Source organism: Microcaecilia unicolor, chromosome 9, assembly GCF_901765095.1.
Source record: "Microcaecilia unicolor chromosome 9, aMicUni1.1, whole genome shotgun sequence".
Lineage (NCBI taxonomy): Eukaryota > Metazoa > Chordata > Amphibia > Gymnophiona > Siphonopidae > Microcaecilia > Microcaecilia unicolor.
In genome coordinates, this window is record NC_044039.1 from 11,713,305 (window position 1) to 11,739,054 (window position 25,750).

General features: G+C 40.7%; 1 protein-coding gene across 6 annotated transcripts in view; it reads right to left on the bottom strand.

Annotated features, from left to right (window-relative positions):
- Positions 1-25,750, bottom strand: part of OSBPL8 (oxysterol binding protein like 8) — a 164,812-nt gene that overhangs the window by 11,304 nt on the left and 127,758 nt on the right. For all 6 annotated transcript variants that reach the window (XM_030214139.1, XM_030214143.1, XM_030214140.1 and 3 more), the window contains 7 exons: positions 23,969-24,067; positions 19,921-20,017; positions 16,139-16,237; positions 14,841-14,938; positions 10,313-10,402; positions 5,191-5,327; positions 3,939-4,124 (listed from right to left, as the gene is read on the bottom strand). In XM_030214139.1, coding sequence (XP_030069999.1) covers positions 3,939-4,124; positions 5,191-5,327; positions 10,313-10,402; positions 14,841-14,938; positions 16,139-16,237; positions 19,921-20,017; positions 23,969-24,067 — 806 coding nt within the window. The remainder of the gene's footprint in view (positions 1-3,938; positions 4,125-5,190; positions 5,328-10,312; positions 10,403-14,840; positions 14,939-16,138; positions 16,238-19,920; positions 20,018-23,968; positions 24,068-25,750) is intronic.

Genomic DNA, 25,750 nt, shown 5'->3' on the forward strand with positions numbered 1-25,750 from the left:
AATTGTCTCTTCAGCTGCAGGAAGTAAAATGGCAGCATTTCCCACTAAAAATGATATTCCCCTACTTTAGAATTCTTCCTGCTTACTGAGTTGCAGCCTATCTTCATTGCTTGTAGTCCTTTGCTGCTAGCTGTGTCAGCTATGCCAATCGCAAGAGCAATACTCCGGTGAATACATGCATTTGCTGCCGAAAGGGCTTGCTCAGAAACAGCTGCACACCCCAAGAGAGGCCATGCATGCTGTGAACTGAGCTGCTCCCACCAACTCACGCAGTCCTCTGCAGGCTCTGGAACCAATCACTCCTTGCACCCTTCCCTTCCCCCCAAATGCTTAAAAATTCTCCAACTGCTGCAACTACAGACTACTGCCTTCCTTATGTTTTTTTTTTTTCCTGTTTCTCTTAAGGGCCCGCTCCCAAAAGTATGGGAAGAAAGCAGAATCACATGTCACCAGAAACCCTATAAGGAGGTTCAACATTGGGGGGGGGGGGGGGGGGTGCAGAGACCAGGTTCAACTGGGTTTAGCACCCCTGGGCTACACAGAGTCCCCAAGCCAGAGCAAGCCCGGTATAGCTCTCTTTTTTTTTGTTTGCTTGTTTGTTTGTTTAAATGTCAATGGGGGAGACATCAATCCAAATTAATCTAAAAACTTTTCCAGACCCAGCAGCAGACTGCACAGAATGCCTCACTTACTGTCTGCTGGAAACTGAGAAACACTGACTGGTGAGAGGCTATACAGGATATCTGTAGAATAATAAGTACATAAGTACATAAGCACTGCCACGCTGGGAAAAGACCAAAGGTCCATCAAGCCCAGCACTCTGTCTCCGACAGCTGCCAATCCAGGCCCCAAGAACCTGGCAAAAACCCAAAATTTAATAATGATCAATGGACTTTTCCTTCAGGAATCTGTCCAGACCCCCTTTAAACTCAGCAAGGCCAGCTGCTATCACTACCTTCTCTGGCAATGAGTTCCAGAGTCTAACTACGTGCTGAGTAAAGAAAAACTTTCTCCGATTTGTTTTAAACCTACCACATTCTAATTTCAATGATGCCAATACAGTGATTCTCGGTTTCCATCAGCTGACAGGAAAAGGCAAAGGTAAACCCACACTATGGACTGATCTGGAGAGACAAGGAAGACTTTCCTTAATCTAACTACAAGCTACATATGGCATGGCAGACCTTTCAGTGCAAGAGCTGGGAGCAGTTATAATAACCATTAGAAAAGCAGAGGAAAGCAGCAATTTTAACAAGCAGTGGTTGTGCACGCCCACTGGGTCTAAAGTATCCAGTAGTGGCATTTATTGATCAAGTTACAGTACATCAGCGAGAGGACTACAACCGGAACGTCCTGCTCACCAAAAACACATTTATGTGAAAGAATGCAGCAGCATGGAATTCGAGCAAGCTACCTCCAACTCTTCCATTTCAATTATCATACCAATCTCTCCACTGGTAACTAAACTTAAAAAGATCAACAAGCATACACGTATGATGGATACAATCCCCCCCCCCTCCCAACTAAAATATGTAAAAGCAGTAAGACAGTGAGCCATATTAACTGGTTAACATATTAGAAGGCCAGATGCTAGTTAGATTTTTGGAATATAAATGCCGTTGCTTGTCGCTAGCTGGGGCAGCTTGCTGTACTACAAATTTCACAAGCCACTCCTTAAAATGGTAATACTGTACATTCAGCAGAAGAGCCCATAACACTAATTCTATAAGATTTTGAATAGCTTATTTGTAAGCTACCAGTTTTTATATTTTAAGAAGCTGTCTGTTACTTCCCATCCCCAATTTTGTCTGAATAGGTTTGGGGAAGACCCCAATCAGAGTGGCTCCTTAATTGACAAATCTTAGGTAATAGAAAGCTATGAGTACCACAATTCCTCACTCTCTCCTGAGTTTCAGGAGAGCCTTTGCCAATAGGGGTATATATATATATATATATATATATATATATATATATCCCTATTGGCAAAGGCTCTCCTGAAACTCAGGTGCTAAACCCTTCTAATAGTAACCCTAGAGCGACTGAGTGATTGTTTTCTTAGCACCTGTATGCCTTTTCCCACCATAACTCAGATATATATATATATATATATATATCTGAGTTACAGGTCTATGATTAAATCTCTGATACTCTTCATGTATCTGTAAAATATGTGTTTTGTTTTGTATCATATTGACTTGAAGAGGGTGTGCTGTTATGCAAATTTTTCTGTTTTGAGTATTTTAATAAATCATCATGATGATGCCAACCCAATTCTGAAGGCCCATTGTGCTTTGGATTCCCCCTTTTTTTGTTTCCTCTACTATACCTTCCAGGTTCATTATGATTTGCTTCAGTTCCTCTAAAGCAACATTTCTGGCATGGGTTACCCATTGGATAATATCATCCACTTGTAAGGACTGTACTGTATATCCCGTTTGTCCTCTTGCAAGCACCACTGAGCAGAAACTCTCTTGCCTGTATTTGCATAGCACTACTTATACTGTGTAACACTAAATAATGGTAGCAGTTATGGTGGGAAAAGGCATACAGCTTACTGGTTACAGGTGCTAAGAAAACAATCAGTCACTCTAGGGTTAATATTGCAATGCCATCATCATCGTTTTAAACCTTGGCTATAGCATTTAAATCGAATCTTGCTATCTGGATAGCAAGCACAACCAAATATGTGGACAGTTGATGATTGCCAACAGCTCTACAGAGAGTGGTGATTAATGCTGTCCGATTCACGATTTGAATCGATTCAAACTGATTTGTTTTGGGGGAGGAAATAAATAAAATAAAAATCGGACTTTCCCTAACCTCCCTCCTCCCGTCACCCAAGCCACTGCTGCTGCTTCTCCAGAGCAGCAGCGGTAAAAGAAGCTAAACTCACCCCAGGGCTAGACTCCATATTGGCGCAGGCTACCAGCTCTACCCTGGAACTGAAGTACATCCAAGGGGGCAGGACTGGCAGCAACATCAATGAAGAGTCTGGCCCTGTGGCAAGTTTAGCTTCTTTGCCACTGCTGCTGCTCATCTAGAGAGGCAACAGCAGCAATGGCAGGGGTGTCCAGACTGGATGGAAGGGGGAGTCAGAAGGAGGGCAGACACTGAATGGAAGACGGAGGGGAGGATAAAAGAAGGAAAGGAGATGCTGGTCCTGGGAGAGGAAGGACAAGAGGGAAGGAGGAATAAGGGGAAAAGCTGAACCTGAGGAGGGATAGGGACACAGAGATGCGATCCTGCACATGAGGAAGGGGAATGGGGACACAGAGGGATGCTGCGGGACAGGGCAAGAATAAAGATACAGAGAAGGGGAAACGCTCAACATGGCAGGAATATAGGGGCAGGGATACATAGGGAAGCTGAATGATGGACATGGACAGAGAAGAAATGCCAAAAGGACCAGGAGACCCTGCAAAAGAGTTAAGAGAAGTCAGAGGAACGCGGAAACCAGAAACTGGGACCAACACGATTACAAAAATTAAAAAGACCAGACAACAAAGGTAGAAAATGAATTTAAATGTCTACATATTGATAGTAGTCTTAAAGAAATGAATCAAATTTAATCGAAAAATCGATTCATATGAGTGAATCAAAAACTTTTTGGTGGAATCAGACAGCACTAGTGGTGATATTCAGTTGCTATCCCAATAGCTAAGTGATTTACGTTAGGACAGCCTTTTTTGTTGCCTAAAGTAAAACAGCATAGTGATTGAATATCAACAGCTATCTATAGAGTCAGGAGGAATAGCCACCCTCCACCCTGGCACTGTCTGGTTAGCACCACTGAAAAATGGTTGCTAGTCCTCAGAATTCAATGAACGTGCATTTTCCTCTGTCTCCATTTCTATAGATTAAAATTAATAAATCATAACCCCCAGGAGTACAAATAAAATAATCCTTAACATATTAACAATTAGTTGACCATCACTTACTCAGCATATTTGTAATTCCACTCTTCTGTTAATGGATCCCTCTCAAACAGTTTACATATCCACTCTTCATCCTTTGCTTTCCTGTCTTTAGCAGCCTTTCTCTGAGCTTCCTCCAGAACAAACTTCTCTTGCGTAGCTTCTGTTTGGTCTTTATTGATAATTGCTCGAGTTACTTTATGCCAAAGTCTAGAAAATTATTATATGACAGTTATAACATAAGGCTACAAATGTCAGTATTGCAGAAAGCAGTGATCCGAGTAGAAAATGAAGAATACACAACAAAGCAACTGGAATATTTGTATCATCCACAGCCAGCATGTTATTACCGTGTTTCCATGAATATAAGACACTGTCTTATATTAATTTTTCCTCCCCAAGACCCGCTAGGTCTTATTTTCAGGGTAGGTCTTATTTTTTTTCAGGGAAACATCGGGGTCGCCACCCCCACCCAAGGTCGCCGGGCCCCCCCTCCACCCTCCCTCCGTCGCTCCCAACCTGAAACGACTCCTTTCACCTTCCTTCGCAAGTTCGGAGCAAGCAGCAGCAGGGCAGACCTCTCCTTCCTTCTGTGCCTCGCCTTCGCCTGACGTTACGTTACGTCAGGCGAGGGCGGAACACGGAAGGAAGGAGTGGCCTACCCTGCTGCTGCTTGCTCCAAACTTGCGAAGAAAGGTGAAAGGAGGCATTTCAGGTACTGGTAGTTCCGGGAGCGATGGAGGGCGGGTGGAGGCCCGGCGACCTCGGGGGCGGGGAGCGGGGGGCGGCGGCCTTTGTCCGGCTCTCGGCAGCCCTGCTTCAGGTAGGTCTTACTTTCGGGGGAGGCCTTATAATACAAATTTGTAGCAAAACCCCGGTAGGCCTTATTTTCGGAGTAGGTCTTATTTTCGGGGAAACACGGTATATCCACTTTTCTTTAAAACAAAACAACATACATCCTGCCCCAAAAAGACAATCTAAGTGTTATGCACCTGTGAAATAGATTTTGGTTAGCTTTGTTAGAACGCTATTTTAAACATAAGATAGATTACCCAAACTGGAAGACTGGCAACAGGACAGAATGGCTGAGTCAATTTGGACTTTCTGTGCCATCTACTATGCTACCTGTTTGCCAATACTTAAAAAAAAATGAGCAAAGTGGCGATCAGGGAAGAGATTAAACATTTCTAACTATTTGCAGGCCATTAACAAATACTGTTAAGTCGCTACAACAGAGTAGTGACTCTTCTGTGCTGTGGTTTAAGTTTGAGCTTACCGTGCCGATTCAAGCTCTCCCTGCTCTTCATACTGCACCGTGCATCGTGTTAACCTGGACTGCCTTATATCCGGCGTAGGGTTCCAGAACAACGCTGAAACTTCTTTACTTTTGTCATTAATAGTAACTGCACTATCCTATAATATAAGAAATGATATATTAAGAGCCCTATTTTAAAAGGATTCATGCTTCATGAAAAATACAGTCAAAGGTTTTGGACAATTGGGACCCTTAAAGTACACTCATAAATAACTAACACACCTAGCACAAAGCTCACACTAGCGAATGGAGTAAAAACACCATCTGAGTGTAGTGATCCTCTGAACTGATATAGATATATATCTATCTATATCGCTAGATCTAGATATATATTTTATATTGTGATAAGTAAGAGGGTGTCCTATACGGTGTCAGCCACTAGAGGGCGCTAGGAGAATAGATGGAGGTCGCTAGGACCGGGGAGAGCCCTGGGAGGTCCACAGGTGTAGGAGGTTATGGGCTGGGTCCTGTGTAGCTAATTAACCACTTTATACCCCACCTGAGTTGGAAAGGAAGAGAAGTGAGCTAGCAGCAGAGGAGGAGAGAGCCCCTGGAAGATACTGGCTAACCCTATGGACTTGTGGAGGACTGTGTGTCCAGAACTGTGTGTCCAAAGAAGAAAAGACTGTGTGTCCAGAACTGTAGGTTCAAAGAGGGAACTGTGTGTCCAAAGTACTGAGAGAAGCAGGCTGCAAAGCCTGGGGTTGAGAGTCCCCAAAGTATTGGTGTAGTACTGAGCCCATGTATCTGTGTGGGGAGGCTCAGTGTGAAGATCTATGAAAGCATAAAGTATTAGGCTAGAAGAAGTGTGCCCAGGGGCTGGAATAAAGAGTTGCCTGAGAAATATGCAGTTGGTAAGACCTGTTTAATTTGCTTAGTGGGAACCAGGTCACCCTGAGCGAGAAGGGGTAGCACACTAATTTGCATATGATCTGCATATTGAGAACCAGGTCACCCTGAGTGAGAAGGGGGATATCACAATATGTATTTTGTTTAAAGGGCCAGCTACACATAACATCCATGTGAAAAAAAAGGAAAGAAGTGGGCTAAACAGGAAAATAGGGAGACCAAACAGACAGCAGGGACAGAAAAAGATGAGGCACTTTGGGTCTTTACATAACACACTATTTTGAACATTTACCAAAAACATTAACAAATACTTTTTTTTTAAACTGAAGACCTGACATGGACCATTTTTTGGCAATTCACTTGCACCGGGGGTCGTTCTCAAACTAGTAGCACAATACTTCCTTAGTTGTGTAAAGGGTCCATGGGCCAGTGCTTCCTTCCCACCATTTGGCCTACTACACTTGTTTTGTGGTCTTTTGGACGTTGTGTTGCTCATTCCCTCCAATTTTGCTCTTCTACAAATAATTTGACTAGCGAGGTATGAACCATTCCACATTAATTTTGTTTGGATTATATTGTTTCTTTGTATTTGTGTTCTATACTTTATATATTTTACAATCGTAATCTGCCTTGGGCCCTATTATTAGTAAACCCCTTAGAAAAAGGGATCTTGGATGAGCTTTATGGTAAGTGGTTTTAAATAAATTATTATAGATGGGCTAGAAATCAATTAAATAACCAAAGTAAGTATTCAACAGGTACTACTTATCAGTATGAAATGACAAGAAGATGATCTGGTTTACAACCTGTATACGGCTCATCTATGATAGCACAACTGTATGTCTTACAAGCAGGGCTGGTTTGAAACGTAATGGGGCCCAAGGCAGAAATTTGGGGAAGAATCTTAAAGCCCACTGGCAGGCTGCATTTTCTTCAACTTCTAGCAAGTCTGAGGCCCTATGTGGCATAGGGGCCCCTGGACAATTGCCCTCATTACACTACCCTAACGCCAACCCTGCTTACCAGAAAACCAGTTTGTCACGGCACTCTATCACATCGTAACACTATATCAGATGAGATATTTTGACACAACTAGTACACAGCCCCTGACAGTGCATCATGAGCTGTTGCAAGAAACAGCAAAGGAATTATGGGCGTAGTACAGCAGTGGTTTGGATATATATATATATATATATATATATAGTATCTCAACTGACAGAGGAATGCCTCAGAGATCTCCATTACCTTCAATCTTCTTTAACATGTACCTTGGAACTCTTGAGGAACTTTATTTGGAAGTTAGGCATGAAGATATATGTTTATACAGATAAAATAATGATGATCTAGGTAGTCTGATGAAGGCACTAGGGATTTGGCTAGACAGAAACCAGATAAGGCTGAATATGGAAAACACTGAAATTATTTGGGAACATCCTGTTTGAGAAGCTTGAATATTCTTCTGCTATTTGTCATTTGAAATAAAACATTTGGGTATTCTCCTGGACATCATTAAGGCAGGCCAAGTAAGATCTATTTTTAAAAAAAAGCCCTGTGTGTAAAATTAAGGTTAATAAAATAACTGCAGTCCGACCTTCCCCAAATTCCCTTAGAATAGCGATGTATCTGTTGAGCTTACACATCTTTACTACCTTAGTGCTATCTATATCAACCTTCTAAAAAAGGGCTACCTACATGGGCTTCAGATTATGCACTAGATTACAGATGGGAGGGAAAAAATGGGAATGAGCAATGATGATGCTAGGAGAGGAGGAGTAGCCTAGTGGTTAGTGCAGTGGACTTTGATCCTGGGGAACTGAGTTCAATTCCCACTGCAGCTCCTTGTGACTCTGGGCAAGTCACTTAGCCCTCCATTGCCCCTGGTACAAAATAGGTACCTGAATATATGTAAACCACTTTGAATGTAGTTGCAAAAACCTCAGAAAGGCGGTATATCAAGTCCCATTTTCCTTTCCCCCCTTTCCCTTATGACATCACAATATCAGAAGTGAGCAAAGTATCGGGTAATCAAGCCATTGTGACATCACTGATGAGGTTGGCTGTTATTGGTGGAATGAGTGGAGGAGTAGCCTAGTGGTTAGTGCAGTGGACTTTGATCCTGGGGAACTGAGTTCGATTCCCACTGCAGCTCCTTGTGACTCTGGGCAAGTGACTTAACCCTCCATTGCCCCTGGTACAAAATAAGTACCTGAATATATGTAAACCGCTTTGAATGTAGTTGCAAAAACCTCAGAAAGGCGGTATATCAAGTCCTATTTCCCTTTCCCTAATTACATTAAACTAGCTACCAATCAGTCTTTGTGGGAAATTTAAAATTCATATTCTCACATTTCAAGTATCAGCAGAATTGGACCCAAGTGCCTACAGGAAAAGGTCATCCGCAATGCCCTTGCAAAAGTGCTGAAGTCCGGTCAAGATTATCTGTTGATTATTCCTGGCAAAAGTTCTATGAATATCAGACTGAGGAAATGTTGTTTGCTTGGGATTTTTTTATTTTATTTAATCAGGGCAGAGGAGAGCTTTGCCACTTTCTATCAGCTCTATTACTACTTAAAGACTTTTCTTTTTCTCTGTTTTTTAAACAAAAGTATTTAGAGCTGAAATTCATAGATTGATTGCTAGTTGTTTTTGACTAGTTGAAATGGAGGTGCTCTGGTATGTCTCTCAATGATTAGTGCATGGGGTTGAGGAGAGCTGTTTGTAAATTTTGATGCCGTATGCTTTTTTTTTTTATTTAACTGATCCTATGTAACCAGTATGGTCGACCATGTCTCAGAGCTAGAAGTTGGCACTCCTAAATCTGCAGCTCAGGGGACCGGTGCTATTTAACATTTATAAATGATCTGGAAATAGGAACGAGTGAGGTGATTAAATCTGCAGATGACACAAAACTATTCAAAGTTGTCAAAACACATGCAGATTGTGAAAAATTGCAGAAAGACCTTAGGAAACTGGAAGACTGGGCATCCAAATGGCAGAAGAAACTTAATGTGGAAAAATACAAAATGATGCACATTGGGAAGAATAATCCGAATCACAGTTACTTGATGCTAGGGTCCACCTTAGGAGTCAGCACTCAAGAAAAAGATCTAGGTATCATTGTAGACATTATGCTGAAACGTTTTGCCCAGGGTGCAGCGGCAGCCTAAAAAGCAGCCAGGATGCTAGGAATTATTAGGAAAAGGATGTAAAACAAGACCAAGAATATTATAATGCCTCTGTATTGCTCCAAGGTGTGACCTCACCTTAAGTACTGTGTTCAATTTTGGTTGCTGTATCTCAAAAAAAAAAGAAATAGTGGAATTAGAAAAGGTTCAAAGAAGAGGGACCAAAATAAAGGGGATGGAACTCCACCTATAAGAGGAAAGGCTAAAGAGGTTAGGGATCTTCACCTTGGAAAAGAAATGGCTGAGGAGGGGTATGATTGAAGTCTACAAAATCCTGAGTGGTGTAGAACAGGTAAAAGTGAATCAACTTCCATTTTTTCAAAAAGTACAAAGACCAGGGGACATTCAATGAAATTAATTAGGAGGAAGTATTTTTTCACTCAAGGAATAGTTAAGCTATAGAACTCGTTGCCAGAATATGTTAGCATACTAGGGTTTAAAAAAGGTTTGGACAAGTTCCTGGAGGAAAAGTCCATAGTCTGTTATTGAAATGGAAATGGGGAAGCCACTGCTTGCCCTGGGATTGGTAGCACGGAATGTTACTACTAATTGGGTTTCTGCTAGGTACTTGTGACCTGGATTACACTGTTGGAAGCAGGACGCTGGGCTACACGGACCACTGGTCTGACCCAGTATGGCTATTCTTACGTTCTCATGGCACACTGGCTTCTAGGGGAAGGCGGACTGACATAAGAACATAAGACTTTGACCATAGGGATTAGATGTAAGGAACCACCAAATCCCAAACTGGTTTTCTGGATGCTATAAGACTGGCTGGCTGGGGGGGGGAATAATAAAAATTGTACATGTTACTAAGGATTTAACAGCCCAGGTGGTTAATTTCTGTTTTGTTTTTGGGGGGGGGGGGGGTTAAATTGTGTGTGTTATGCTTCATTGTGCTACAAATGGGCTGTGATTGTTGAATGTATGATACTGGCATTTGGTCAATAAAAATATTATTTAAAAAATTGATCCTACGTGGTTTGTTATTTTTAATGGAGCTGTTTTATTTAAAGACAACATGTAATAAAAGAGAATAGACAACTCACCCAATGGCCCTCCAAAGTAGCCAGCACTTCTTTTCCTAGTTTGATTTTCCCGGATATTTGATTGACACTGTTATCGCCACCTAAAAAAGGCTAAAATTAAGACAGTTTGTAGTATTAGTAGACAGTAAAAAAAGTTTCCTGTTTTGCACTGTATACTGATACTGCCGTGAAACACAGCTAGTAAATGTTGTGCAAAGACACCACATTAGGAAGCATTTGGCATTTCAGGATTGAGAGAAACACACAAATCGGATTTAAAACATAATGGGCCAGTTCAGCACTGTAATATTGTTGAGGGCTTTGAAATCAAGCCATAAGCTACCTCAGAAGAATCTCAACTTATAAAGAAAACCATCAGGACTATTATAGTAAAATGAGACTTTTTTTTTTTAAAGGAGGAGCTTGGTAGCTTAATATTCCATTTAAATATCAGTTAGGGACACATATAAATAAAAATATGGCTGAAATTCAGAGATTTTTCAGCAACTGTCTTACCCCTTCATGTTTACTTTCATATACTTCTGTGGTACCGAAGCGATAATATCTGAATAGAAGCAACAAAATTTGTTCATCCTGCTGAAGTTCATTGGAGCTTGGAAACTTAACACGTACCCAGGCTTTAATGCTTCCAAATTTTTAAAAGCCATGAACACGAACACACACACACACACACGAACACACACACACGAACACACGAACACACGAACACACACACACACACACACACAATATACATATAGAGAGACAGAAAGAAAGAAAGAACACACACAGTATTTCAAAAAAAGGAAAAAAAAAACTGTACTTGTTTTCTGCATAATCAAAACTTGACGAATTTCAATACAATTTGGGATATATTATCCTGAATTAATTTGCAATAAGCCTACACTCACACCAGCAACCTTACCTAAATGACATCACCACCACCTAGCGATCATCATCACGATACACGCAGACACCATTTGCTTTAAACATAAACAGTTACCATGTGTTTCAGTCATGAGGATCTGATCCTCATTAAAAAATTTTGTCTGGAGAAAAGTTATTGCTCTCAAAGACTGGTACAAGAGTTTCCAGAAACGAGGTGGAAGAAGTTAAGCGTAGAATATGATTTGAAGAAATTACAAGAAACAGGCTCAACTGATTGCCGGTCAGGAACTGACAGGGTCCAATCAGTTTGTATTGAAGAAAACATCACAACAGTAGAAGAACCAGGTAGTGAAGTGGTGTCATTTAGGTGAGGTGGCCAGCGTGAGTGTAGGCGTATTGCAAACTTATTCAGGATAATATTTTATTGAAATTAGTCAAATTTTGACAGAGTTATGCAGAAAACAAAGTTTGTATAGGTTTTTGTTTTTAAAACACTGTGTGTGTGTGTGTATGTGTATATATATATATATATATATATATATATATATAAATGACAAGTGACCGACTCACTCGCAAATGCACAGTAGAGACTTCCCTCTCTGTCCCGCCCTCACGTCAAGACGTGATGACGTCAGAGGGTGGAACAGAGAGGGAAACGGACGCTGCCGCTGGAGCCTGGAGACGAAGCAACATCACCGGCACACCAACCTCCACCCCCCCATCCCCGACGTCGTCGCTGCCGCCGCTCCCGCCCCCATCCGTATCGGGCCCCCTGCACTGACATGACAGCACCTCTAACCTCCGTGTTGAAGCGCTGCAGGCAGCAGCAGAGCGATCTGCTACTGCCTGCAGCGCTTTCACACGGAGGTGAGAGGCGCTCTCATGTCAGTGCAGGGGGCCTGGCACAGAGGGGGGAGGGAGCGGCGGCGAGGAGGGTAGCTGGACATGGGGAGAGAGCAGGGCAGAGAGGAGGGTTGCTGGACATGGAGGGAGGGCAGGAGAGAGAGGATGATTGGTGAACGGAGGGGCGGGCAGGGGAGAGAGGATGGTTGGTGGACGGGGGAGGCTGCTGGACATGGGGGGGAGGGCAGGGGAGAGAGCAGGGTTGCTGGACATGGATCGGGGGAGGGCAGGGGAGAGAGTAGGTTTGCTGGACATGGATGGATGGAGGTGAGAATTATTACATTTTGCAAAACAGAAATCTCGCCCGTTTTAACGGGCTTAACGGCTAGTCTATACATAAAATCTAAGGTATGTTTGCATAAATGTACACTGTGATCACTTTTCTCATTTACATGTAGAATTTTTGTTCTTGTCTATGTTTGAGGTGCTAAGAATTGGTATGGACCAGAATGTTTTTGTGTTGTTACATTAGATATTGCATCTGCTTTTGACACTATCAACCATCAGCTTTTACTTAATACATTATCTGAATCTGGTTTGTTGTCATGGTTTGATTCTTAATTGCAGGGTAGATTATTTCATGTCAAAGTACAGGAAACTTTCTGAAAAATTTTCTATTACATGAGGTGTATCACAGGGATCTGCTCTGTCAGCAGTTTTATTCAATTTGTTTATGGTTTCTTTTGGACGATCGTTAAGATCTGAGAAATCTAAACAGTTTTGTTTGCATTCTGCAACGATATATCACTATGGGGATACAAACATGCGATCATTTTTGACTGCTGGTCCTCTGCTATGGAATAGTTTGCCTGGACATTTAAGACTGTGATAATATTCAGCATTTCAACCGATTCTTAAACTCACTATTTTTTAAAGGCTTTTCTAGAAGAATAAAACGTACTGAAATAACTGTTTTTCAGTTAATTGAGTTGATGTATTAATTGTTCTTCACTATTGTTGTTTGCTATGTTTTAGTGTTTTTATTAATTTTTATGCATGTTTTTTGGTTACCAGCTTTGGGACACAAAGGTGGGATACAAATAAAATAAATAAATATAATCCTGATATAGGAGTATGAATAACAAAATACACTAACATACTTTTTGTTTGCTACTTTTATACAGTCCAAACTTTGGATGGAAAATCATTGATTGTATTGCTGCCAACATAGCGAAGTTGCTTACTTGTAAAAAGCACTTTCTAAAGACAGAGGAATCGCTAGCCACACAGTATGGTGATGAAGCTGATGGACAGATTCCAGAGCTTACCAGGAATTTATTAAGGTTCCATTGCATGTAGCATACCTCAATTCAATCATTAAGCTAAGGAGCTCTACTACGAGTGGGGGGGGGGGGGGGGGGGGGGGGGGGGCACAAGACTGGCAATTCTCTCATCTACAGAGAATAGTTGTTACAGGTAAGAAGTCACACAGGTAGAACACCATAGCTAAGAAGTGTGTTCAAACCTAACATCACAGTTTTATCAACAGGCCAATGAACTATTTTGGGGTGTCAGAACTCCCTCTTCTCATTTCTTCTTTTTTTTTTTTTGGACAACAACCCTAAATGTACTTCCCAAGCCTGTTGTCACATTGGGCATCAGTCTCTAACCTCCACGCTGCAGTTCTGCAAGTATCTTCTATAGAAACTGATCTGAGATAGGCCTGACATTATGGGCCTTGCTTGGGTATAAATGAAGAATGTGACTTTTCAAATTTGAACAGGTTCTCCCCATATTTTTAAACATACTCGTGCTCAAAAAGAGGGTACTTCTCCACTGATCCATGTTACAAGTATAATTTTTTTGCCCGGTGTCCTGGAGATAATTTTATGAAAGGGAAAGCAATTCTGTAACCGGCCACTCGTCACTAGTAATTTAATTGAAATTCTTTTTGGCTGCTTTGATAGGCGGTATAGTAAATAAATAAACAACGAACAACAAAATATTAAAGCCTTGGTATGTCAATGCAGCAGCTAGATTTATCTTTTAAGTGCCAATGGAGCTCACTGGATGAATAAATCTTGTTGCTTCCATCTGGATATTACTGCTTCTATACCAAAGAGAATTAATAAATAACTTCTTACCATGAGCAATCAGTGAATGGAATTAACTCCAATCCTCTTGAAGAGATACACTGGGATTCTGTGACTAAGAGGGCTGAAGCCACGGCCCAAAAGAGAACCAAACAGAATAAAAACAAATTGCCAAGAAAACTAAGAAATAAGGGGGACAAAACAAACTGGAAGTATACTGAATTTGATGTAAAAATTTCTGAGGAAACAAATAGTTTAAAAAGTTGGAAACTCAGGGGGGGGGGGTGTCTCGGGGGGGGGGGGGGGATATGGAAAACAAAATCAATTTATAAAATATTGAAGTTCCAGAATGTTTACATTGAGCGGTTAAAAATGCAATACAGTGAATTATGTTACGATGGACTGGACTGTAATGTTTTATGTTTCTTTATACTTGTATTAACTGTCAATAAAGGCTTCATGCAAATAAAAAAAAATAAAAAAAGTTGGAAACTCAGATGATTGCACAACTTCTGTTCATTCTGTTTGAGTGGGGAGGAAACCTGAGGCATACTGCCTACCACAGGTGCATGGAAATTCTCACACATTCTTGGAGCTATTTTTCCAAGTCATTCTTAGAAACTTATTGAATACATCTACTGATGGCAAACAGTGTTTCCTATCTGTGTGACTGAGGATTCTCATTGCTTTAGAGAATGTGTAATCTTTTGCTTCACTGCACATACCTTTAATCTGAAATCAAGAATAGCGCTGTAACCAGTTTTCTCACACTCAATGGTGACAGATCCCCCAAGCTCTAAAGTCATTGTACCATACAGGATCCCTACAAGAAAATAAAACATGTTTCATGCACTACGAAATGTGCTACCTTGCAGCATCAACATTGCACATTTTTTTATTCTTATCATGTAATAAAAAAGAAATGCAAATTGGTTTGGTAGAAAATGAGTAACACCAATATAGCTTAAACAGGAGTGGCCCTAAAATTAGGCCAACTGAGGCAGAGGTCTCAGGCGCCACTTTACAGGGAGAAGTATCACAGAGAGTTAATGAAGCTAAAACAGAATTTCCAATTTCCTATCACTGAAGAACCCCACAAATAAGCGGCAATAGAGAGCAGGAGCGAGATGCAACATATGCTGTACATGCAGCACTTCGTTGCCGCTCCTACTCTCCAGTTACTGTACTCGACGACACCACCACTGTGATCTAAGCCTGCTGTACGAATTCACATCTCCTCAGCTGTCTCAAAGCATGCCCCTCGCCCCATGCTGTTTGGAATTTCTTGCTTCATTCTCCTCTCCCCAATACCAGTCTGGCATCTTTTCTTTTTCACTCCTCCATGTCGGCAAGCATTCCAGAATCTAACATAAGAATAGCAATACTGGGTCAGACCATCTAGCTCAGTATCCTGCTTCCAACAGTAGCCAACCCAAGTCACAAGTACCTTGCAGAATCCCAAATAGTAGTAACATTCCATGTTACCAATTCCAGGGCAAGCAGTGGTTTCCCCATGTCTATCTCAATAGCAGACTATGGACTTTCCCCCCGGGAATTGTCCAAACCTTTTTAAACCCAAATACGCTAACTGCTGTTACCACATCCTCTGGCAATGAGTTCCAGAGCTTAATGATTTATTGAGTGAAAAAATATTTGCCTTGGGGGCACAAGCACCAGAAGACTCTGGCAAAACCTTTTAATTTTGCTGGTGAAAATTTGCCGTTTCCTGGGCCGACATGGACGTTGACCCACATGTGAGAACAAGCAGCCTGCTTGTCCTCGGAGAATACAGTATATGCTGTTTAATCAAACTGATAAATCATGAAGTCTTTCCATGTAAGAGGCCTATGCTTACTTAATGTCAAAACAGCTGAAATGGAATTTGTATCTATTGAATTAACTTCACTGTATTTTATTTCAGATCTAAAATGTTAACAGGGCTTATGGTGCCAGTTAAATGAAATCCACCTATTTTTATATTTCTTTCCCTTCTCTCCAATTTTCCAGTAAGAATATTCGCTACCTTTACAATGTGCATATGGCATGGTCATTATATAATCTTCTCCTCTGTTTAGAAATGTTAGACGACCATCTCCTTCCAGAATGGCAGACAATGAGTTTCCTAAGGAAAAAAAAAAAGATTATGTTTCAATTATCATGAGCAATAATTTGTGACTACATTCTAGTCCAGGGTATCAAATTGCAATCCTGATGGGTCCGCAGTGAAGACCCAGGAGAACAGACTTTCAAGCTCATCATGGGGAGAGTTTGTGGGAGATGAGGGTGGGTAAAGTTGGAAGGATGAGCAAGTGGGGGGCAATGTGGAAGTGGAAAGGTAGAGGTCAAAAGTAGGGGACTATGGAAGAGGGGAGCTAGGTTTTCAGACTATCATTAATGAATATAAATAAGATATGTTTGTATACAATGGAGCAGCACATGCAAGTATCTCATGAATATTAATTATATTAACATCAACTGAGTAAATCCTCTCTCCTAGTTACATTCAATATACTATAAAATAGTAAGTAATAGCTGTTATATCTTTACAAAATTCACTTTATTCAACACACTTTTTAGAACAAATAAAATTTATTACAATCTTAACCATGCACTCCTCTCATTGATACCTAAAATCAGAATTATTTGGAATAATACTATCCCTCTGTTCCTGGAGTTTTACATACCACCCTCATGTGACGTATACACTTATAAGCTTATAAAACTCTAACAGAAAATCTAGACTATAATTTGTCCATATGAAAGATGAAAATCCAAAGCTCCAAAACATCCAATAAGTATATTCTCATAGCGTCAATTTGCAAACTCCAGCTGACGAGAGTGTATTATCTCACAATTGTAATGTCATCCACAGGCTACTCAAAACACCTCCAAATTATATTGAGACATTCATCACCATCTCACATAACCTCACCAGCTTCAATATTCTTGCTTAGCAGTTTCTCATGATGTTAATCTGCATTTTATAGTTGAACCCCTGACGACACTTTTGTGAAATGCAGTAACTATGTCGGGTTTCATGAAGAGAAGAGAAACTGCTTTGGATTTTCATCTTTTATACGGACAAATTATAATCTAGATTTTCTCACAGAGCTTTATAAGATTATAAGTGTATATGTCACATGAGGTGGTGTGTAAAATTCATTAGAGATATCCAGAAAACATGAGACTGGTTTGTGACCATGCAGGATAGCAGTTTGACACCCTAAGCAAGCTCGCTGTGATTTCAAGCACATAAACAACTTTAAAGGACATAGCAATCACACAGCATAAAAACTTGAATGCTTGCTATTGCTATATTTCAAAACAGCAGGAGCAGCAGCTCCTATTTTGCAAAATATCAGAACTGCACACTACATACATTAAGGACGTAGCAACACCTTGTGACCTTGGCCAAGTCACTTAACCCCCCCCCCCCCCCCCCCCCCATTGCCCCACTAGGGACAAAGAAATTACCTACATATAATGTGTACAGCGCTATGTACATCTATAAGCACTATAGAAATGAGTAATAGCAGTAGTCTGAATCTCCAGCTGAAAGAAGTGCACTTTAATATTTTCCAGGCAGTCTGAGAACAAAATGTATAAGCAAAATATATAAGACCTGTCTAGGGAAACCCAAAAAAGACGTAAATTATTTCTTGTATTGCGTCCAAGAGTTTTAGCCCTTGGAGCAAATTTTTTGCTGAACTTTCCTTGTGTTTGTAGGATATTATTGCAAGCAAAACAGTATCAGTTTTTTGAACCCAAACAATTGGAGGATTTTCTAAAAAGTAGAGAGGACATAACCGTGAAAGTTTAGACCTGAATGTAACACTGTATAGCAACTTGGAGTAAACCACTAGAGCTTGGCGCAGTCTTTGGTGTATTAGTTATGAGGATAAATCTAGCTATTAGGGTTAGAATAATATATATATATTTCTTGTTTCTTGGATCAGATTACTTTGATTTTGTGGTCGATATTTGTGAATTTATTTCTATATTTTTTCTACTTTATTCATGATGAAGATTTGCATATATTGTGTATTATTATTCAAGATTGAATATTATGTATTATAAAATTCTATAAATAAAAAAATATATAAGACCTTAGTCAGTTAGTTTGGGATCTTGTTGCAGAATTTAAGGTACATTTTCAAGTACAATGAATAGAAAACTATTTCATTAGCCCATTTTTCTGCTTTGGTGAAAGCAGTGTGCCCATGAAATGTGCCAGACAACTCAGTTTGCCATCTTTTCACAGAAGAGGAGCAGCCTTGGTGGTGACAATGGATAAGTGGAGTAATACAGTGGAGCGGGCAGCTTCTTTCCACTGTATTCTTTATCCCTGAACTGAAGGGACCAGTTCTTAAGATCTGTGAGCAATCTTCAGTTTTCCTACACAGAATTTCAATAAAGGTATTAAAATTCTGATGACAGTTGTGGAACGCACCGAAACCTGAACTGAGCCCATCAATTCATTTCACAGAACAAATGAGTTTGTCTGGATTTCTGAAGCAGTTACCATAAAGCCTGAATCAAAGTTTGATCTGCCTTTGTGTAAGCTGCCTCATTTCATCACTGAAGGGAAACTATGCAGCATTTCCTATGACTTTTGGCTGTAATTTTAGAACACATGGCAGATGACTATCCAAATGAGAGCCACCCTTAGAAGCTTAGCTAAAATTGGGTGGCGGAGCAGGTGGGGGGAAGAGGGGTTGGTGGTTCGGAGGCGAAATAGAGGAGGGCAGACTTATATGGTCTGTGCCAGAGCCGGTGATGGGAGGCGGGGAAAAACTGCTGGGCAGACTTATACGGTCTGTGCCCTGAGAAAGACAGGTACAAATCAAGGTAAGGTATACACATGAGTTTATCTTGGGCAGACTGGATGAACCATGCAGGTCTTTTTCTGCCGTCATCTACTATGTTATTTCTAAAATGGAGACAACAGTGTAATTCAATTTGATTGCCTTGAGTTATTGGCAAGTTGATCGTGTGGTTTTGGATTTCAACGCAAGCTGCATCAGTTCCAGAATTGGGAAAACACCATGAAAGGTGACTACATTTTCTAATAACCATGTCGTATATACTGCTTAATTTCTGATTCTGTTTCATGAAGCCCATCTAATTTTGCCATCAGCATGCCAAAAATTGTGAAACATAACTGAACATAGGGTTTATAAAAAGGTACAGAAGATTACATTTCTTTCTTCATTCCAACAGATGTCTTTGTCTCCATCAATATATTTCAGATTTTAAAAGTATTCATCAACCCTTATCAAGATAGGCCTTACAGCCTATTAAATTTTAAAAAAAAAGTGGGGCGGGGTAGAGGAGAAAACCAACAGGAAGTAGGGGAAGAATTTTTTCAAACTAGTGTTTACCCTTGCACCACTCCTGAATTTCCTTCCACTTAACCAGCAGACTACTCAAGTCTTCCAGCAGGAGCCTGGTGTCTAGAGCAGTTACGCCCTTGGCATTAAAGTGAAACCTTCTTTAGCAGTCCACAGCGTAATGCAGGGAATATGTGTGCTAGGCACAACCAGCAGAGGTCAAATGAAAACCAGGCGTGAGAGCAACACAGATATAGATCTATCTAGAGAGATGATTTATTCTTTCTATAGATAGACAGAGACACACACTTAAATGGAGTAAATAACTATTACATTTAAAAAGACAATTTACCCTAATAAAAAGCTGCTCTTTTTTTAATTTCCTTATCTAAGAGAGGCACAAAGAAAGGATAAATATGTATCAAAAAAGAAGCATAGAAAGTGCTTTGACAAAATAAGATTGTAGAAAACTTACCATAGAATTTGGATTTGGCCAGGATACTGCCACTAAGGCAAAATCCATCCTTTCTGTTGCTCACATAGAAAGCAGAGACTGGAGGGTGATGTGAAACCTGAGAGTGAAACAGACCAATATGAGTATGTTGTGGGTAAGAAACAAGAATTTTGTTACAAACAACCTACAGAATATCAGTGCCGACATAAGCAAAATGCATCTAACCTTGCCATTCATCTAAATCTGGTTTTGTACCCTAGTTGTATCGCAGTGTATGACATACTTGAATATGATTTTTTTTTAATTGTTTACTGCATAAGATTTTTTAAAAAATGTACAACTTAACAATAACTGGATCTTAGTTTCTCTAAGATCCAACAGAATTACAAACAACTACAAAAGAACCACCACATAGCCCCCTCCACTCCAACCCCAAGCTCCCCTCCATCCAGTTGGTACTTAAAAAAAAACCCCAAAAAACAAAAACCTGCACCATACTTAGCATGAAAGTTGAATTTGTAACAACACTACAAAGAGAGCCCATCTCTTCTTAAAGATACCAAACCTTTGAATGCAGTATGCCAATATCCTGTCCATATTATAAATGTTTCTCAACTTTGCCACCACTTCTACCTTACCCTCTATAATTTGTTGCACTCAACTTTTTGCCATAATACAGATACCTGCAACAAGAATATAACTGAAAATATAGGCAGACTCTCTTGGAGAGGCATCCAGACTATAAATTCGAAAGCAATGTCACTTACAAATATATTGAACAGAATCAGCCCCAGCACTGATCCTAGAGGCACTCACCTTTCCTTCCTCCAAGTGAATTCCATTAACCACCATCCTCTGGTGTCTGTCTGTCAACCAGCTCCTAATCCAGTTCACCACATTGGGTCCTAACTGGAGTCTGTCAGGTTTATTCAAGATACTAATATGAGGAACCGTGTCAAAGGCTTTGCAAAAATCTAAGTAGATTACATCTAGCACATATCCTCGATCCAATTCTCTGGCCACTTTGTCAAAGAATTCAGATTTATTTGGCATGATTTATCTTGAAACCTATTGGATTCCAGGAAATTCACCGTCCTTTCCCTTCAGCATTGCTTCCATTACTTTTCCAATATCTGAAGTGAGGCTTACCAGCCTGTAGTTTCTAGCTTCTTCTGTCACCACTTTTGTGAAGAGGGACCACATCCGCTCTTCTCCAATCCCAAGGAACCTTCCCCATCTCCATGGATTTATTAAACAAATCTTTAAGAGGACCCACCAGAACCTCTCTGAGCTCCCTCAATATCCTGGGTTGGATCCCGTCTGGTCCACCATCAATTTTTCAAGTTGTTCATAAGCACTGTCTTCCATTCTCATACGTACCTCTGTCAGTCAATCATGGTCCTTCTCCAGGATTGTCTTCTGTGATCACAGAAGTATTTGTTTAGCATGTTTGCTTTTTCATAATTCTCCACGTAGCGGCTCACAGCATCTTTCAGGCTCACAATTCCATTTTTAGCCTTCCTTCTTTCACTAATATACCTGAAAAAATTATTGTCGCTCCCACCTTACATTTCTAGCCATTTGTTCTTCCGTTTGCGCTTTTGCCAGATGTCTCTCTCTCTCTTTGCTTTCAGTTCCATACAGTATTCCTCTCGGTGTACCTCTTCTTGAGTTTTTCTGGATTTTATGAACGCCAACTCTTGGGCTTTATTTTCTCAGTCACTTGCTTGGAGAACCATGTTGGTTTCATTTTTCTCTTGCTTTTATTTAATCTCCTTACATAAAGGTTAGTAGCCAACCTGGACCACTGCCTTTCCACTTCTCATATGTCATCCCAGCCCGTCAGCTCTTTCTTCAAGTATTCCCTCATTCCCTCCACTTTAGCTGTTATATCAAACCAAACTGTCTGATGATCACTGCCGTCCAGGTGGGCACCCACTCGGACATTAGACACACTTTCTCCATTTGTGAGCACCAGATCCAGCATTGCTCTTCCCTCGTGGGTTCTGTTACCGTTTGTCTGAGCAGACCACGTCGTAAGGCGTCCATGATCTCTCTACTTCTTTCCAATTCTGCAGATGGAACTTTCCAATCCACATCCGCATACTTGATCTATCCTTGCCATTTTCGTGGTACAGCCCATAGAAGTCTGCCTGGGACTGATCTTGATCCCCACTACTGGAGTAACCATCAAAGCCCACTCCAGCTGTCTAGCCATAATTGGGCCACGGTCTGTCTAGCCATAATTAGGCCACAGATCAAAGAAATCTGGCACCCAGTCTTATATTATACTATCAGGTTCAATGGCACATACAAAAGGGAGGCCACCAAGCAGCCCGCTCCCCGCAAAAATCAAATGATATCTGGGCGAGTATCAGATTTCCTGGTCTGGATGAATAGCATGGATAAAATGACTATGCTACCAAAGTTTTTGTATTTTGTTCAGAGGTGTGGTAGCTGTGTTAGTCCACTTTTAAAGGTAATCAATAGAAACAAAATAAAACATGGAAAAGAAAATAAGATGATACCTATTTTATTGGACATAACTTAATACATTTCTTGATTAGCTTTCGAAGGTTGCCCTTCTTCATCAGATCGGAAATAAGCAAATGTTGGTAGATGACAGGATATATAAGTGAAACATCAAAGCATTTCAGTGGCAGTCTAACACGATGGGGGTGGGTAGGTGAGAGATATGCATGGAAACATGCATATGGAAACATGCAGAAATCCTAAGGATGGGCTTGAAGAGAATACAGAACCAAATTAATAGATTTATCACTGAGTGACTGATAAACATATTTGTCCATCCTTAGTACTTTCCTTGCTCTGACCGCCAGCCTCCAAATCTGCTATTTTGGTGCATCTACAGACCCTGTGAAAACGCACTTGCAAACTGCCTCTGCCTGCACTTTCCTTGTTAAATTCAAAAAGAGACAAGATTAGAGAACAGCAAAGCTACCAACACACATATCAGCTTCTCTTAATGTTTTTCTGAGAATCAACTGTACTGAACACAGCACATGAACAGAAGTCTCCTGCATTCCTCCCACCCTGCCATCTGGCCTGAATGAACACGCATACTTCAGAACAAATTTGTGCACTCTCACCATGAGAAATAGAGAGCAAGCAACAGCTAGTTTCCAGGAGCAGACAGCTTCTTTTAAAATATTACTAGACCACTTTCCTACAGGAAAACAAATGGGTATACAAAGTGATGATTTAAAAAAAAAAAAAACAACCAACAATATAGGTTTCACCCTATCTGTATTGTGTGTGAGTACATACAGATGTCTGCTTATACACCCTGCCCACCTTTCTCCTCACAGCAATGGCATAGTACATAGTAACATAGTAGATGACGGCAGAAAAAGACCTGCACAGTCCATCCAGTCTGCCCAACAAGATAAACTCATATGTGTATCCTTACCTTGATTTGTACCTGCCTTTTCCGGGCATAGACTGTACAAGTCTGCCCAGCAGTATTTCCCACCTCCCAACCACCAGTCCCGCCTCCCATCTCCGGCTCTGGCACAGACCGTATAAGTCTGCCCTCCACTATCCTCACCTCCCAACCACCAACCCCTCTTCCGCCACCTGCTCCACCACCCAATTTCGGCTAAGCTGCTGAGGATCCAATCCTACTGCACAGGATTCCTTTATGCATATCCCACGCATGTTTGAATTCCGTTACCGTTTTCATCTCCACCACCTCCCACGGGAGGGCATTCCAAGCGTCCACCACCCTTCTCTGTGAAAAAATACTTGATGGGAACAACATGGCAACAAGACAGTAGTCTTGGCTTGCTCAATGTCAGTGATGTCAGACTAACAAAAACCCCAAATGCACATCAGTGTTTGCAAAAATTAGCCCAATTTGGAGGGAAATCTAAAGACGATAACACTAGATACAAAGGCATTAGCTACTATCAATCGCTAGAAATCATTTATGAAACAGCCTCTCATATTTGATACTAACTGAGGATAACTCAGCAGAACTCCAATTACAGAAATTATTAATGAATTAAAAAGATGCAAAGCCTTTGTAACAAGGTAATACTAATAATACCTGCTCAGCAATGTAGAAGGTTTTACTGTTTGTCTTTGGATGAAGCCACAAACAGCGGAAAGTCTCACCAAGTATAGGGTTGTATGGTTTCTTCAATCCCTGTGGAGAAATGCTACTGGTATTAGTCAGTCACTAAAAGTAGTCTCAAATATTCTGGAGCAAGCAAATAAAAACATAGCCCACTCTTGTGGGAGCGAGTCATTTTAAGATGCCATTCTTCCACCTCCATGCCCTGGCTCAGAAAAAGGACTCCATCTGTTCCACCAGTTGTCTTGCCTTAATGGCATTTTTCTCCTTTACTTTCAAATATCGTCTCTCTCCAAACCCTGATGATGCTATGACTAAGCATTACTTGTATGTTTGTATATGGTTGTGCACTTCAGAACATCTTCTCAAGACTAGCAAGCACTGCATAAGGTCATGTATTAACTCCTCCAGTTTTAGTTACATACAATGAAAAAAGTTGTGTTAAGATTTATTGCCAGATACTGCATAGCAGCTAGTCAAAGAGCCTTTAGTTCATTTCACTACTCTCTGTGTTGTTCAAGTATTACTGTTTGAATTCACGAGAGAGAAGAATTGGTAACACTAAAAATTGAAGGTAGTGGGGTTTTTTTTTTTCCAAGTATCGAACCTGGAAAAATTTTGAACTTGCTTCCATTTTTCTATTGCAGCTAAAGTGGAAGGCTCACTGCTGGAAGGGTTCGTTTTCCACTTTATTTCAGAAGTGGTGGAAAAAGCCCAACAAACATTATGAAGTAAAATATGCTGTGTCTGAGTTGAATGGGTGTGTGTGTGTCTGAATAAAGCACCAAGTCTGTAGCTGTGCAAGTGAGTGAGTGTATAGGTGGTCATGACAGCAAATGAGTGGGCAGGGGACGGGAACTAGTGAGTGATTGGTAAGGCTCTTTGTGAAAAAGCGGGTGGAATGTAAATGAATGAACAGAGTGAGTGGTTGAATGAGATATGCATAGTGCACAGTTTCCCTCTTACACTCTAAACTTCCCCATGTCTGTTATGATACCCTTCTATCCCTCACCCCTCTCTCTTTGCCTGTTCTTCCTCCCTCTTTCATTTGTATCCCTATATTACACAGTTATGGAATGCATTACCTACAGACCTGAAAACAATCGACGAAATAACTAACTTTCGCAAATCTCTGAAGACATATTTCTTCAAACAAAGCCTACAAAGAAAACCTATAACCTCACTAATCCACTTCACCAAACCACCCAGATTGAAAGTCCACCTTCTATACTTATCCCCTAATTACTTCCTTCCTTCTTTCTTCTATTACTAAATCTCTACACCTTACTAATAACTGTATCTGATAGCCTGGAATGACAATGTATTAACAAAATTATGTAAGCCACATTGAGCCTGCAAATAGGTGGGAAAATGTGGGATACAAATGCAACAAATAATAAATAATAATAATAATTTCCCGCTAGCCAGATTGCACCAATCCCCTATATTGGCCCCATAGCAGTGGATGGGGCCTTGGCTCCCTGGCTTTATCTGCTTTGCTTCTTGTTCATCCAGCAGAAACTCCTGCTAGTTGTGCATGTTTCCCTGGATTGCACAGTTTTCAACATGCAACACATGGGTTTCCTGCCTGCTATGTCTCTCGCTACCTCTGTGTGTCATTGCTGGACTGGGTTGTGAACTGCATGTAATACCACAGACAGGCTGCACATGTGCCAGCTGCCCAACCCCAACCGTACTCACAACTGCTCTTTGAGAGATACTTTTCATTGCTACACAAAAATAAAAAAATTAAAC